The 14302-nt window shown below is 44.2% G+C and overlaps 1 protein-coding gene across 1 annotated transcript in view; it reads right to left on the bottom strand.

Moving 5' to 3' along the window:
- The window catches only part of UBR1 (ubiquitin protein ligase E3 component n-recognin 1), a 136789-nt gene that overhangs the window by 48647 nt on the left and 73840 nt on the right, over window positions 1-14302 (bottom strand). Inside the window, exons 27-33 of the mRNA XM_088471259.1 lie at window positions 12912-13021; window positions 12452-12538; window positions 11489-11664; window positions 9718-9923; window positions 7722-7815; window positions 6204-6356; window positions 4351-4448 (exon numbers count right to left, since the gene is read on the bottom strand). Of these exons, the coding sequence (XP_088327385.1) occupies window positions 4351-4448; window positions 6204-6356; window positions 7722-7815; window positions 9718-9923; window positions 11489-11664; window positions 12452-12538; window positions 12912-13021 (924 nt within the window). The remainder of the gene's footprint in view (window positions 1-4350; window positions 4449-6203; window positions 6357-7721; window positions 7816-9717; window positions 9924-11488; window positions 11665-12451; window positions 12539-12911; window positions 13022-14302) is intronic.

The raw sequence follows: 14302 nt of genomic DNA, 5'->3' as shown, positions 1-14302 counted from the left end.
ATAACAGACAGCTTCTGGTAAACCCTGGCAGCTTTCCAGACGTGGAATAATATGTACCTTAATGATTGTGGAAGTATAGGCATACCTACACATATCCATAATTATATACATATACACACACACCACCCAATCCCTAGGGAGAGATGGTGTAAGCGGAGTTATAGAACAAACTACCGGATCAGGAGAGTCCAGCCTCTCATCGCAGCATCCTCTTTAAATATGCTAGGTATCAGACATAAAACTGAGAAGAACATATCCTACCCCTGCTTTAATGGTAAGGATAAGAAGCAATATATATATATATATATATATATATATATATATATATATATATATATATATATTACATACACATACATATAAACACACATATATACACACATATATATATATATACACACATATATATACAATACACACACATATACATATACATACACATATACACACACAAATCCCCACATGCCTACGCGTACCTACATACAAGATTAGTAGGTGACGATATAATTTGAAAAATATAACAAGGGCAATAGTTAGAGCCATGGAAGGAACTGAGCCCCAGGTCTTAACGCCGGGTTTAGTATAAAATACAAGTATATACATACATGTGGCTTACCTCCAAGCAGGGAGACTGCTCATGTGCCGCGTGTGGCCGTCATTCTGCTACGGCGTTGGGGCAGGAAATGTTAGCAACGTACTATCCCAGACTGATTGCGATCCTGGGACCCTTCCGTTACCGGTGTACTCGCCTTATCAGGTGAGCCCTTCTGCCCCAGATGATGGAAATCAAAAGATGACCTCAGTAATGCGAGACAGCAATGCCAACCACCACAACGGCCATATGTTACTACTTCGTGTTGTGTGTGCTGCCGAAGGGAATAAATAAGATATAAATCCATATAGATGCACAGATGCATACCTTCTAAGGTAAGCACCGAAGGCTGTTGAGATTTAACATATGTGCAGCCACATATATGCATGAGAAGAGTACGGCTCATTCTTAAGGTGAGCCAATGTGAGGCATAAGCCTGAGGATGGGACGCACCCTTTTTGTAACCTTGAGTTAAAGATATTCAATAACCGTAATTTCTGGCAGCAGCCAGAACAGTGGCCCCGACTATGCATACTATACACATTTAGGCAGAGTGATCTCTGGCAGCTATAGATGCAAGAAACACACTGCATTATTCTGTTACACATCAAGCATATTTGCCCCAGATGTTCAATGTAATAAGCCTGCCGCACCTGGTATACCCAGGCGGTCTCCCATCCAAGTACTACCCAGGCCTGGCGCTGCTTAGCGTCCAAGATCAGACAAGATCGGGCGTGTGGCCATAGGCGCTGATAGATATGTGGTGGGCAAAGTGGCATGGACACAACCTCTATATTAGGCTGTGGCATGTTCCTCCCTGTGCTTCATTTTTTTTTTTTTTTTTTAAATATAATATTAAACCAGTACACTGCCCAGTTCCGTAGGGGAACTACCGACGTGCAATATAACAGAGATGAGGCAGAGCCAGATCTATATAAAGACTGCAGGTTAAATTACAAACTCCACAGTTGTGTCGTTAAACCTAATAAGACCAGGTGCTGTAGGTTTAAGTAAAGAAAAAAACGGGAGAGGCCATATGCAAGCACAGGGAGAACATACAAACTCCAAACAGCTAGGGCCGTTCTGGGAATAAAACCCACAACCTTGTTAAGGGTTGCACCCCCCACAGAACTCCAGAGTGAGGATGCAGGAGATGCTGGCAATAAGCCCCAGCTCCTTTTAAGGCAGGTGCATATGCTGTTCTAAAATACTCGCTGGAGGTAATGGCGGCATCTGTGCACGCCAGCATGGACTAGACTCCGCCCCTTATCAATAAGCGGGCGGGGCGCAAACAATGGCTGTATAGCAGGCATAATGCGAGTGGGGGAGCGGGAACGTAATAGCCAGCGCCGGTGCATCTTCATACAAGCACCGGCGCCGCAACCAGCAGCCGAGAGCGCTGTGAATAACAGCCTCGCTCTCCCGCGGCTGTGTGCAGAAGCCAGCGCTTCTACAAGCACCAGCGCGGCAGGGAACAGCCGCTCTGAGCAGCTCCCTAAGCCCCGCCATGCGGCCAATTGTAGCCAGCGCCGATGCAATCTTCATACAAGCACCGGCGCCGCAACCAGCAGCCGAGAGCGCTGTGAATAACAGCCTTGCTCTCCGGCGGCTGTGCTCCTCCCCCTGCAGAAGCCAGCGCCAGTGCTTCTTCAAGCACCAGCGCGGCAGGGAACAGCCGCGCTGCTGCGCAATGTAGACTCCCTTATGGGAGTAGCGGGACGCGGCAGGCTCCCTCCCCGTGGGGATAGAGAAGAGGGAGGATTCGGCTCTCGTGAGAGCTGACAAACAGAGCGCTGTCAGCTCTATTAAGTCAGACAGCGCTCAGTGCAGGGATATCAGGGCTCGCTGCTAGGCAGCAACATGTATCCGCGCTCTATGCGCGGTAGCTCTGCCCCTTGTAATAACGCTAGCGGCGTTATAACAGGATTCCAGGAGGGGTTATACTACAGTGTATACCACCTGAGCCTGGGAGGGGGCAGAGGGGCCGCAGATTAAACTCCGTTCCCCATAAGGGGAACAGAGCTATACTTACCAGCTGCTGGCATCAGGGCTGCGGCTAGGCATTCGGAAGCACGGACACAGCCTCTATATTAAGCTGTGGCGTGTCCTCCCTGAGCTACTGCCAGGGTGCCTGGGACTCCGACACGCACTCTTTTTTAGTGGTGGCGGGTCTCCTGATGCCTCCATGTAGCAGGCTGACAGACGCAGTACTCTGTCAGCCTGTCCTCAATGCTTTGTGAAAGCTAGAAATTAAAATAAAGTTGAAATAAAAGAAAAAATACTAAGTGTGGGCTGGAGCTCAGCCCTATGTGACCGGCTCTCTCGGGCACATTCTAAAAACTGGGGCTGATGCGGCATAGAGGGGGAGGAGCCAGTCACACTTCAGAATTATTTAAAGTGCCAGGCTCTGCTCTACCACCGTCTATACCCCACTGTCTTGAACTCCAGTGTCCCCTAGTGGATGAAGGAGAAAAGGGGTCCACTTTGATATTTGAACCCCATTGTGGGACTGATTCATAGTTGGGAGCAAATAAAAAAAAAAAAGGACCTACTCTGCACCTGGACCAACCATGCTGCAATACAATTACTACAAATACATTTAATGTTTTTGCATGCAGGGTAAATACCGGCTGCTTTTGCATGTAGCCCACAAATGCTGGACAGTTTTATTTTTACACTGCAATTAAGATTTGAGCTAGGAAAACAACCCCTCCAACCCCTCCCAGATCTAACGCTCTGCACATTTTACATCTGCCCCACCTGCAGTGCAGCATGGTTTTACCAAGGCGCACAGTTACTTGCTTTGCTCCCAACTTTGTATGTGCATCCTCTATAGATACAGATGGAAACCATAAAATACCACATACAGTATAAAAATTATCCAAGAAAAATCAGTGCAGTAATGCTGGGAACACACTAGACAATATGTTTTTTTTTTTTTTAATTCAATACATTTTTATTGGTTTTTATAAGCAGTTACAATCATATGAATATACTAACAGTGCTGAAACATTGTAAAAGCATTATATTGGCAATTGTTGATTCACAATAAATTGTATTTCACAGAGAAACCTGGACGTGGCCTCAATTTGTTATAGACAAATATCAATATATAGTATAAAGAAGAAGCATCTTCTAAGATGATCTAACATAGTCGTTTGGAGTTAATTTCAGTCCTTTAAAATCACAAAAATATGTACACTTTGAGTCACAGCTAAACATCCAACAAATGTAAAGCTATTATATCAGGCAATTGATAATTAATATCAAGATTCAGTAAGCAATCATTAAACACCGAGAGATCCCGAACTGGTATGACAAGCATGTGCCGATTCAAGCCATCTAGACCATATCTTAAGAAATTTCTTTTCTGAATTCCTGGCTATAAATACAAATTTTTCATGTGAGACTACTTTATTTACCAGCGATATCCATGCGTTAATGCTCGGGGCACAAGGCGCCATCCACTCCCTCGCTATGCACACTTTAGCAAGCATGCACATATCATTTATAAATAGTTTAGAGTATTTATGTTGGCGCTATCTAGATTAATAAAAAATTACAGTAATGAGACAGTGGGTTGAGTTTCCACCTTAATGTAGTTTGACCCAAATGCATGTTTATGTAGGGGGGTCATATTGTGCAGGCGACACATCTGCCATTGGGACAGAGAGGTCACCAATACCCACTGTGGATTGAAGAGGTGGACATGATAGGATTGTTTTGTAAGACACTAAATGATAAATGGAAACTGAAACCTTTTGAGATTTTCAACTTGTAACCCGATATCCTGGTCTTCACAACATCCAACCAGCATGCAAGCGACAGAACTTGCCCCAATGTTTCAGCATCAACACTGCAGAGAGAATAAAGCATTTACATGATGTGACCATCAATGATAGAAATGAGAAGGAATGCTCTAAGCAGGAGCAATCTGTGGTCCGCGATGTTCGGCAGCACACATCACCAGAACTACGGTACAGATGTGTCCACATACATCTTACTTCCTTCCTTACACAGCCCTTCTAGTCACGCCATGCCGTGAACTCTGTAGCGCTGAACGTCTTTTCGTGACACTTTTTATCTTCAAATGCGTCTTATTCACAAAGCGACGAGAATAGGGCACACAAGCAGCTTCTGCTGATTAAAATGATATGCAGCATATACAGTATAATATTCTGTGTGTAACTGAAGGTGTAGCTGCGGCATATATCATATTCCATGTGCAACTGCGGGTGTAGCTGCGGCATATATCGTATTCTGTGTGTAACTGAAGGTGTAGCTGCGGCATATATCATATTCTATGTGCAACTGCGGGAGTAGCTGCTGCATATATCATATTCTGTGTGTAACTGAAGGTGTAGCTGCTGCATATATCATATTCTGTGTGTAACTGAAGGTGTAGCTGCGGCATATATCATTCTGTGTGCAACTGAAGGTGTAGCTGCGGCATATATCATATTCTGTGTGCAACTGAAGGTGTAGCTGCGGCATATATCATTCTGTGTGCAACTGAAGGTGTAGCTGCGGCATATATCATTCTGTGTGTAACTGAAGGTGTAGCTGCGGCATATACCATATTCTGGGTGCAACTGAAGGTGTAGCTGCGGCATATATCATATTCTGTGTGCAACTGCGAGTATAGCTGTGAAATATATCATTCTGTGTGCAACTGAAGGTGTAGCTGTGGCATATATCATATTCTGTGTGCAACTGTGAGTATAGCTGTGGCATATATCATATTCTGTGTGCAACTGAAGGTGTAGCTGCGGCATATATCATATTCGGTGTGCAACTGCGAATGTAGCTGTGAAATATATCACATTCTGTGTGCAACTGAAGGTGTAACTGCGGCATATATCATATTCTGTGTGCAACTGCGAGTGTAGCTGTGAAATATATCATATTCTGTGTGCAACTGAAGGAGTATCTGCGGCATATATCATATTCGGTGTGCAACTGCGGGTGCAGCTGTGAAATATATCATATTCTGTGTGCAAATGAAGAAGTAGCTGCGGCATATATCATATTCTGTGTGTAACTGAAGGTATAGCTGCGGCATATATCATATTCTGTGTGCAACTGCGGGTGTAGCTGCGGCATATATCATATTCTGTGTGTAACTGAAGGTGTAGCTGCATGCGATATGCTATGTTACAGTGTCAAAGCCGCTGACACTGTAACGTAGCATTTCGCATGCAGATACACCCGCAGTCGCACACAGAATATAGGCATTCCGCATATCATTTTAATCAACAGAAGCTGCCTGTGCGTCCTAATCGTACCGCTTTGCGAATAAAACGCAATCGACAATAAAACGTTGCATGAAGAGACGCTGGGCACTAATGAGTTGCACGGCGCCCACGCGTTAGGTGTAATGAGGTAAGAGGTGTATGTGGACACATCTGAAGCTCAAAAGCGCACTTCACAGGCATCGCCAGGAATAGAATTCCTGCCTAAGAGCAAAAACTGATACACTTTATATTTTACAAGTTGCAATGTGACAGCAACTGATCATAGATGTTAGAAAGAATTGTGTGCTAAGTGCAATGTACTAAAGAGCACAGCATGTACTGTCTCTACATATACCAAGCACCAGGCTCACAATCACCTGTTCACTTGCTCGGCCACGATGGGGATGATGGGAATAACAGTGTTGCAGTGACACTTGCACAGTGGACACAAATATTCCCCATTTCCTAAATCATAGATCAGCTCCACATGAAGACGCTGTCGTGTGTTCGCCTGCATGGCCTCAAAAAACCTGGAAATACCAAATAACCAACATTAATATAATAAAAATGCCATATGATAACATGATTAGTGTTTGCCTAGCAATTTTTCTTCAATGTGTTACTATTTTCTAATCGGAAACTATTATTCTTCTTACACCATGTGACAAAGCTGGACAATGGCTTACTCTGCCATTAAAACAGAAGAGAGTAAAGCGGACCATGGAGGGTGGTAGCTATGGTGTTTGCATGATAACATTTTATTGGATGTTTTATAACAGGACTCTAAAGCTACAGAACGCTCTGCCACTTAACTAAGACTCCATGGGGGACACTGGAACTGTGGGTATAGGTGGAGCTGGAGGATCCTGGGCACCAAAGGGTTAATATTTGAGCCAGCACAGGCTCCTCCTCTCCTATACCCAACCCCCTGCCTGAAACAGCCAGTTAACACTAACAAAGCCTAAGGACAGGGAGTAGGAGGGGAGAAGGAAAAAGAGCAGGCACACAGAAAGTAGCAACACAGAACCTGGACTGTCACAACTCTGTAAAACAACCCTGAGCAAGCCAGGGGTGTCAGGGCAGGCGTTCACTGTCCCTCATGGAATCAGAGAAAAGGATTTATCAGGTTAGAATCAAAATCCACAAAAGGAAAACTGGATGTTGCAGGCAGGGCGTGGGGAAGAGGAGCCTGTGCTGGTTCAAACATTAACCCTTTGGTGCCAAGACTCACCTATACCCATGGTACCAGCGTACCACACAGATGAAAGAGAAATGACCAACAGTGACTGTGTTTAAATGGGACCGGGAAAGATATTTAACCTGTAGATCCACTGGTACAAGCCCTCTATTTAGCTCCATTTCAAATCGCCCCAGGTATCACCACCGCTACCTGATGCCAGCAGTTGGGCTGGGAATTATAAGAACATTAATGTTTCAAAGCCAAAGTGGGGCTTCCACCTCACATGGAGCCATCCATTATGCAGAATAGTGAGGATGGGCCTTTACATTATTATTATCATTTATTTATACATCTTCCAATACGATTGATTGGTACACATGGACGGTGCAAGTGCTGTTTGGAAAGCGGATCTTACTTTTTCCCTAAAGGCATTACCCAGCTGCCATTCTTTGGAACCTCTCCAATTGCTGCCCATGGGTCAGGGAAGAGGATATTAGATATTATAGGACCTGGGGAGGCACAGTTGTCCCAAAGTGAACACTCTCTCTATGTCAACGTTTCATTCTAGACAGACAATGATAGCTACAGTATCCTACACATCACAATCTTGGACATAGTGTTATTCATGAAATATTCCACCAATCTACTGGTGCTGTTTACATCTGTGTATGGTCATGATGAGGTCATATTAAGAGACATGAGGTTATTCACTTACTTCTGCCAGCAGGTCACATGCATCACATGACCGCAGCTCCCTGTATGGGTTACACAGGACAACTCTGGGCTTGTAAACAGTGGTCTGAATGTTTCTGGCAATGAAAACACATTGGTTTTAAAGATCAAGACACCAAACAGTGTCAAAAGCATGACAATATTCCCCCAATCTTCATTTACCTTACACATGATTATAATACATATTCTAAAGCTGGGTACATACTGGAGTGATGTTGTTCCGATTTGGCCAAATCGGGCATATTGCTCAGTGTGTATGCCTGATTTGTGTGCTCCTGCTCTTGCAAGCATATTAAAGAAGGACGGAACGAGTGATTGTTCCGTCCTTCATTACATCGCTGCAATGTGTACCGGCAATCATGCGATGTACAGGGTGTCCCCAGACATAGGCACGATTGCCAGTCGGTCAATTGTGTGTCCGGCATAAGAAACAAATGCCCAATATTGTAGCAGCTGCTAAAAGCCATATAGCCATAGACTGGAAAAATCAGCCTCCCTCTTAAAATCCTTTAGTAGACTCTATGGAACAAATTGCATACTACCTCCTTGATCGAGAACACGTCTTTGGTTAGGTGTGGACACATGGATCTTCTTTCACAAGTCAAGATGAACCATGATCTACCACACCTTTCCACCACCATCCTTAATTTGAAACAAAATTGAGTTCAGCTGAGTATTTGTTAAAAATTAATAAATTAGATATGAGAGTGCCTCCGTGTCACAGAAAATGTAACATACAGCCCCCATGTAAGAGAAATGCCACATAATGCACTTATGTCACAGAAAAGTCACATAATGCTCCCATATAACACAGAATTATTTCATATACTGCCTCCATGTCACAGAAAATGCCACATAATGCCCCCATATGTCACAGAATTATTCCACATAATGCCCCATACAGTATGTCACAGAATATTGCCACATAGTTCCCTTATGTCACAGAAAATGTCATGATACCCCCCATATGACACAGAATAATTTCAGTGTCCTCATGTTACAGAAAATGCCACATAATGCTCCCATGTGTCACATATATGCCAATCAGAGCCCCCTGTCATATCCTCTTTACATGCCAGCCTTAGATGCCCTTATATGCCAACCTCAGAGCCCCCTGTGATGCCTCCTTAATTTGCAAACCTCAGAGCCCCATCATGCTCCCTTAATATGCCAGCATCAGAGCCCCATCATGCCCCTTTCACATGCCAGCCTCAAAGCCCCCTTAATATGTCAGCCTTACAGTCCTGTCATGACTCCTTAAAATGCCAGTCTCAGAGTTCCCTTAAAATGCTAGCCTCAGAGCCCTTCTTAATAGACCAGACTCAGATTACCCTTGAAGACGGGTTACGGACTATAGATAGACGTAATTAGATAGACAATGTCTAGATATACACCAGATGTTAGACAGTCAATAGTTACACAGGGACAAAAGGTCGACAGGGACAAAAGTCAGACAAACTAAAGTTCGACATGTAAAAAGGTCGACAGGTACAAAGGTCGACATGTACAAAAGGTCGACATGAAAATGGCCAACACAAAAATGGTCGACATAAATGGCCGCCAATTTTTTTATTTTTTTTTAGGGTTAGGTTTAGGCACTTACTGGAGGGTTAGGCACTTACCACCACGTTTAGGGTTAGGCACTTGCCTAGCCCTGACGGTTAGGGACCAAGGGGAGGGCTAGGGTGAAGATTAGGGCTAAAAATGAACATAAGTGTCGACCATTTTTGTGTCAAACTTTTAACCATGTCGACCTTTTTACATGTCGACCTTTAGTCTGTCAACCTTTGTCCCTGTCTAACATCTGGTGTCTATCTAGACATTGTCTATCTAATTACTGTCTGTCTCTTTAACCACACCCCTAGCTACAAGCTCTTAACTCCTCAAAGTTTTACTTAAGCTTTAAACACAGTGGTGTTATATGTGGCAATGCTTAGCCTGGCATATTATGCATTATATTCCATTGAGTGAATACATACCACCTGAGTGTGTGGCTGCTTTGCCTCGGGTCTGGGATAGGGTGGTAGATTTCTGCACACAGGCAGTTAGCACCAAGGTAGGTCTGTCTAACCTCACTTCCTCTTCCTCCTGGCAAAGGATGCATGTAAGTACTTCTTTCTCAGGCACAGATGGGCCACGCCTCGGACCCAATGCAATCTTAGCTCCTTCATCAGCTGTTAATGAGCTAAACGGTGGGTTACAGATATATTATTACAACTAAAATAACAAACCCTTCCACGTATATTGGCCTACATGTCAACATACAGCCTACATCTGCGTCAGCTTGTTCAGCCCTGAGAGCTTTGTGTATCTTTCAATACTTTATTAGACTTGGACACACGACAGCATCTGTTCAGTCTCGCACTGCATTCAGCCTCATAAAACAAAATGGATGTGAACATTAACTTTTCAGTGTTACACAATATGCAGAACTAAATGTATAGCTTATTGATCCCGCATGCCCTGATTATCAGCCTGTATCAAAGTCAGCTCACTTAATTCATTAGTTAGTTATGGTATTATTCTACTTCTACAACAGCGGACTGAGATAACTTGGGTTGGGTATGAGCGCCCGGTGGTCGGGATGCCACTGGTCAGAATACCGACAGCGGCATCCCAACGGTGAAAATCCCGACAACGGTAGGTAAGTATACTACCACTAACTCTAACCCCTACCCTAGCCCTCCCTTCCCGGTGCCTAACCCTAACCTCCCCCCTAGTGCCTAAACCTAATCACCCCCTCCCTGCACCATAAACCTAACTCTCCCCCCTTAGTGCCTAACCCTAACTCACCCTCTAGTGCCTAACCCTAACCCTCCTTCTAGTGCCTATCCCTAAACCTAACCCTCCCCTAACCCCCGATTCTTACGTTCAGGATGCCGGTGGTCGGCATACTGGAGCCGAGATCCCGACGTGGTCAGGTTTCTGGCGCCGGTATGTAGATCATCTGCATTCCGCACGCTGGGATGCTGACTACATCCCCTTACAGATAACTAATTATTCATTGCTGTAAATTACTTAGATATGAATCTGACTCATAATTACTTAGAAAAGAAATACCGCCTTATTATTATTACCCAAACAACATTAGTCCCTTCATAAAAGAGTCATATCTAATAGCAGTCCTAGCCTTTTACCTGAGAACTGCCTAATTCATTACACTGCCTCCCAGTATGTCTGAATTATCCTACCTAGGAGATCCTCTCAGTTGGTGAACAGGGAATTTGATATGCTTGACAAATACAGGACTTCGTACAAACTAATTTCTTTGCTATGAGAAACAAATCATTGTGCATCCTTACGACTATTATGTGGCACTGACATCTTCAAGATGATGCTCACAAAAAATGCCCTTATAATAGGTCTGCCTTATTTGTCAGGATGGCAGACCACTTACAGAAACAGACAATTTTTCCCTTGGCTATCCACATAACTAATCGATCAGAATGCACCTATCGGATTGGCCAGCTGGTCCAGTAATCAATCGCCCCGCCCACACGAAAAGAGCAACATTATACATTCTAAGCTCCACCCCAGCTCTATCCTATTGGCTAGTTTTAAACCCATGTGTTCTTCTCCCTGAATATGACGGCTCCCTCTTTCCTATATAAATCTGCCCAGTGTTCTGTTTGACTTGTCTGAATGCAGCCCCACTCTGAGATCTGCCAGCAGCAGTGAGAGCAGAATCTCTTCTAAACACATACAGCAAGTACCCTTTACTTTGCCACAATGAAAATAAGCATCTCTTACTTCTCCTCAGTGGGAGTGGGGGTCTCATACACTTCCTGAGGAGTGTCATAAAGAAACTTGTTTGTTTCAATAAAATTCTTTTGCAGGGCAGACATCTGTGCCATGATCATCTGGCGGTGGAGTCTTGCGGCCTCTGCCTTCCGTCTCCGGTTTTCCTTCTCTTGGGTGCTGTGTCCCTACCAACAGAGAACAGGAAAAGTTACATACACTTAAATTCACAACTGGCCTTGGCTATACAGTCTGGCACCTTTTACACACTAAAACCAAAGGTATGGTAAACTCTGACCATTTTGAAACTTACCATCTTATTTCTTATTTGTTAGGTGGAAGTACATGTGGACGAGTGAAAGAAAAATGAATAAAATACCACCATTTGCATATAGATGAAAATTAGATCTAAGGCCGCAATTCAATTTAGCGCGCTGTTTAGTCTGAGAATGCCGGTTCTCACGACTTAACCAGTGTGTTTAGTCGCGAGAACCGGCATTCTCCGACTAAAGTGCCGACCGTGAGGCTATTAACGCAGCGCTAAGCTGGCAAACAGCAGCGTGGCCGCCACTTTTGTCGGATTTCTTCACGCACCCCCAGGGAGGTATGAGAAAAAATTCTTTAGTCGGACCAAATATCGCGCTGAATTGAATAGCTCCCTCTCGGGGATATTCATCATCGCTTTGAGTGGAATCGCGGCCTATATCCCACAGGGACGAATGTCCCCAATTGCTTGATAGAAAAACTGACTTTTGCCCTGGGCTTACTGATACCCATCCCCCTTCATGTACTGTACTGAAGACTACGTTGTTCTCTTCTGTATTCCACCTCCAGATGGATGCAGCCCTGTAGTTCAATACTTTTGGATTCATGTATATTCTGCTTTGCATTTGTAATTTTGAGGAAAGAAAAAAAAAAAAGAAGGAGAACCTGGTTTTATAGCATAGAGATAAAAGCTACTCCTATATGGCTTACCTCATCCACTTTACTAACATCAGATGGTGACATAGCCATTGCAGTCTGCCCAGATTTCTCACGCAGCCTTTTCACGGTCTCCAACATCTAAAATAAGATTAACTCATTCAGACAGACAGGAAAAGCAATGTGTTCATTACTGCTGACACGCCAGGCCTCATTGGGCGTTACGAGCCAGCTGCACCAATCACGGACAGGGAAAGCGCCTTCTCGTCTACCAGACTAACCCCTATTTACTGTTTGAATGGGTCACTTTCCCCACTGCGACAAGAATAGGAGATGGCAAATAGAAAAATCTAAATAATCATGGGCCAGGTAGAGGCCCTTAATCCACAATGATTATGAATCTGACAGTATCGGTCTTGAAAGAAGATGGTTTAATGGCGAGTAAAGGAAATGCCCGTTATGAACTTGTTTTGGAACATTTATACATATAATCACAATACACAACAGACTTTACCTGCCGCACCCAGTTGATCATATCTTTCTGAGCTTCAAGTTGTGCCAAACTTTTCAGCTTTTCTAGAATGGTGACAAGGCTCGAGGCGTTGACATCCGAGCTACTGAGTCCTGTACAAGCAATAATACACGTGTTTCTATTGTGAACAAAGAAAAATGACAGCTGTACAACCACTACAAGGATATAGGTAGAGAGGTTTTTTTTAAGTTGTGAGGTCATTGTTTTCTAATACTCTGATATTTTAAAACTATGACTCTCTCTCTTCCATAGGCACAGCCTTAGTCTGGCCAAACACTGCACAAGACCAGTCATCGGGGATAGGGGAGGAGACGACTCCCCGAGAGTTGTGAGCGCATCCATAAAATACACAATGTATGGAGGGAAGAGATCTATGCTTACAGCCTGAAGTTGGCTGAATGAAGATTGGTTGGATGGCTCGGACAGGTTTGACAGGCAGACAGTTTTTCAGCCGTTTTCAGGGTAAGAACGACTATAGCTCAATGCCACTGCGCGATTATTGTGCACTGTATGGCCAGCTTTATTCACCAGTCAGAGACACAATAAAACAAGACAATCCATCCTTGTTTGCACGCCTCACAGTTTATCTACAAGTTCATGGGAAACAGGAAGATGATGTCACCTGCCCAATGACTGGAGGTAAAGCATGGCCAGCAGCAGGTCTCTTGGTGCTATTATAAATCTGTTAGCAAAGTCATAAAAGCACAGACTTGCTGCCTTGGAGTTATCTTTTACTATGCTCTCTCCTTGGCCAAAACATCCAACCCCTTCCTTAAAGGACAAGAAAAGGCCATTAATATATATCTGTGTTGTTGAGCTGAATAATATAATTAAATAACTGGAGAGTAAAAAATAATGAAGTTAACAAGGGCTGCGGCCTTTAAGCGATGTGTACCCAGCCGGGTCGACATATCGGATCCTGGGTACACATAAGAACGAGGTAATGAACGTCGGAATGATACCACGTTCAGCCCTTCATTGCCTGCAACGGGGACGATTTCGATATCGTCCAGTTAGACGTGCACCACGGCCGCGGGAGCGTGCGTATTGGCTGTACACGCTGAGCAATTCGACCGATATGTCGTTCCGATTCGGCAGGAAACATATCGTCTCAGTGTGTAACCAGCTTAAGAAACCGTGCCCTCTTCTTGAAGGCACCAAGAAAAACTGGCTTCAGGCAGGGTGTAGGGGAGGAGGAGCCTGTGCTGCTGCTGCAAAAGAAGGTAACTCCTTGGTGCCCAGGCTCCTGCTTCTCACCCTACCACCCAAAGTCCCAGAGTCCCCCATTGGATGAATGAAAAACTACATGTTTTTATCAGGAGGCTGCATGTTTAGAAGGAAGAGCCCTGAATACTGAGGGGACATAACAAACT

Source organism: Taudactylus pleione, unplaced genomic scaffold (genome assembly GCF_031769625.1).
Source record: "Taudactylus pleione unplaced genomic scaffold, aTauple2 ptg000113l, whole genome shotgun sequence".
NCBI classification, from domain to species: domain Eukaryota; kingdom Metazoa; phylum Chordata; class Amphibia; order Anura; family Myobatrachidae; genus Taudactylus; species Taudactylus pleione.
This window is presented reverse-complemented; position numbering and strand designations above follow the sequence as displayed.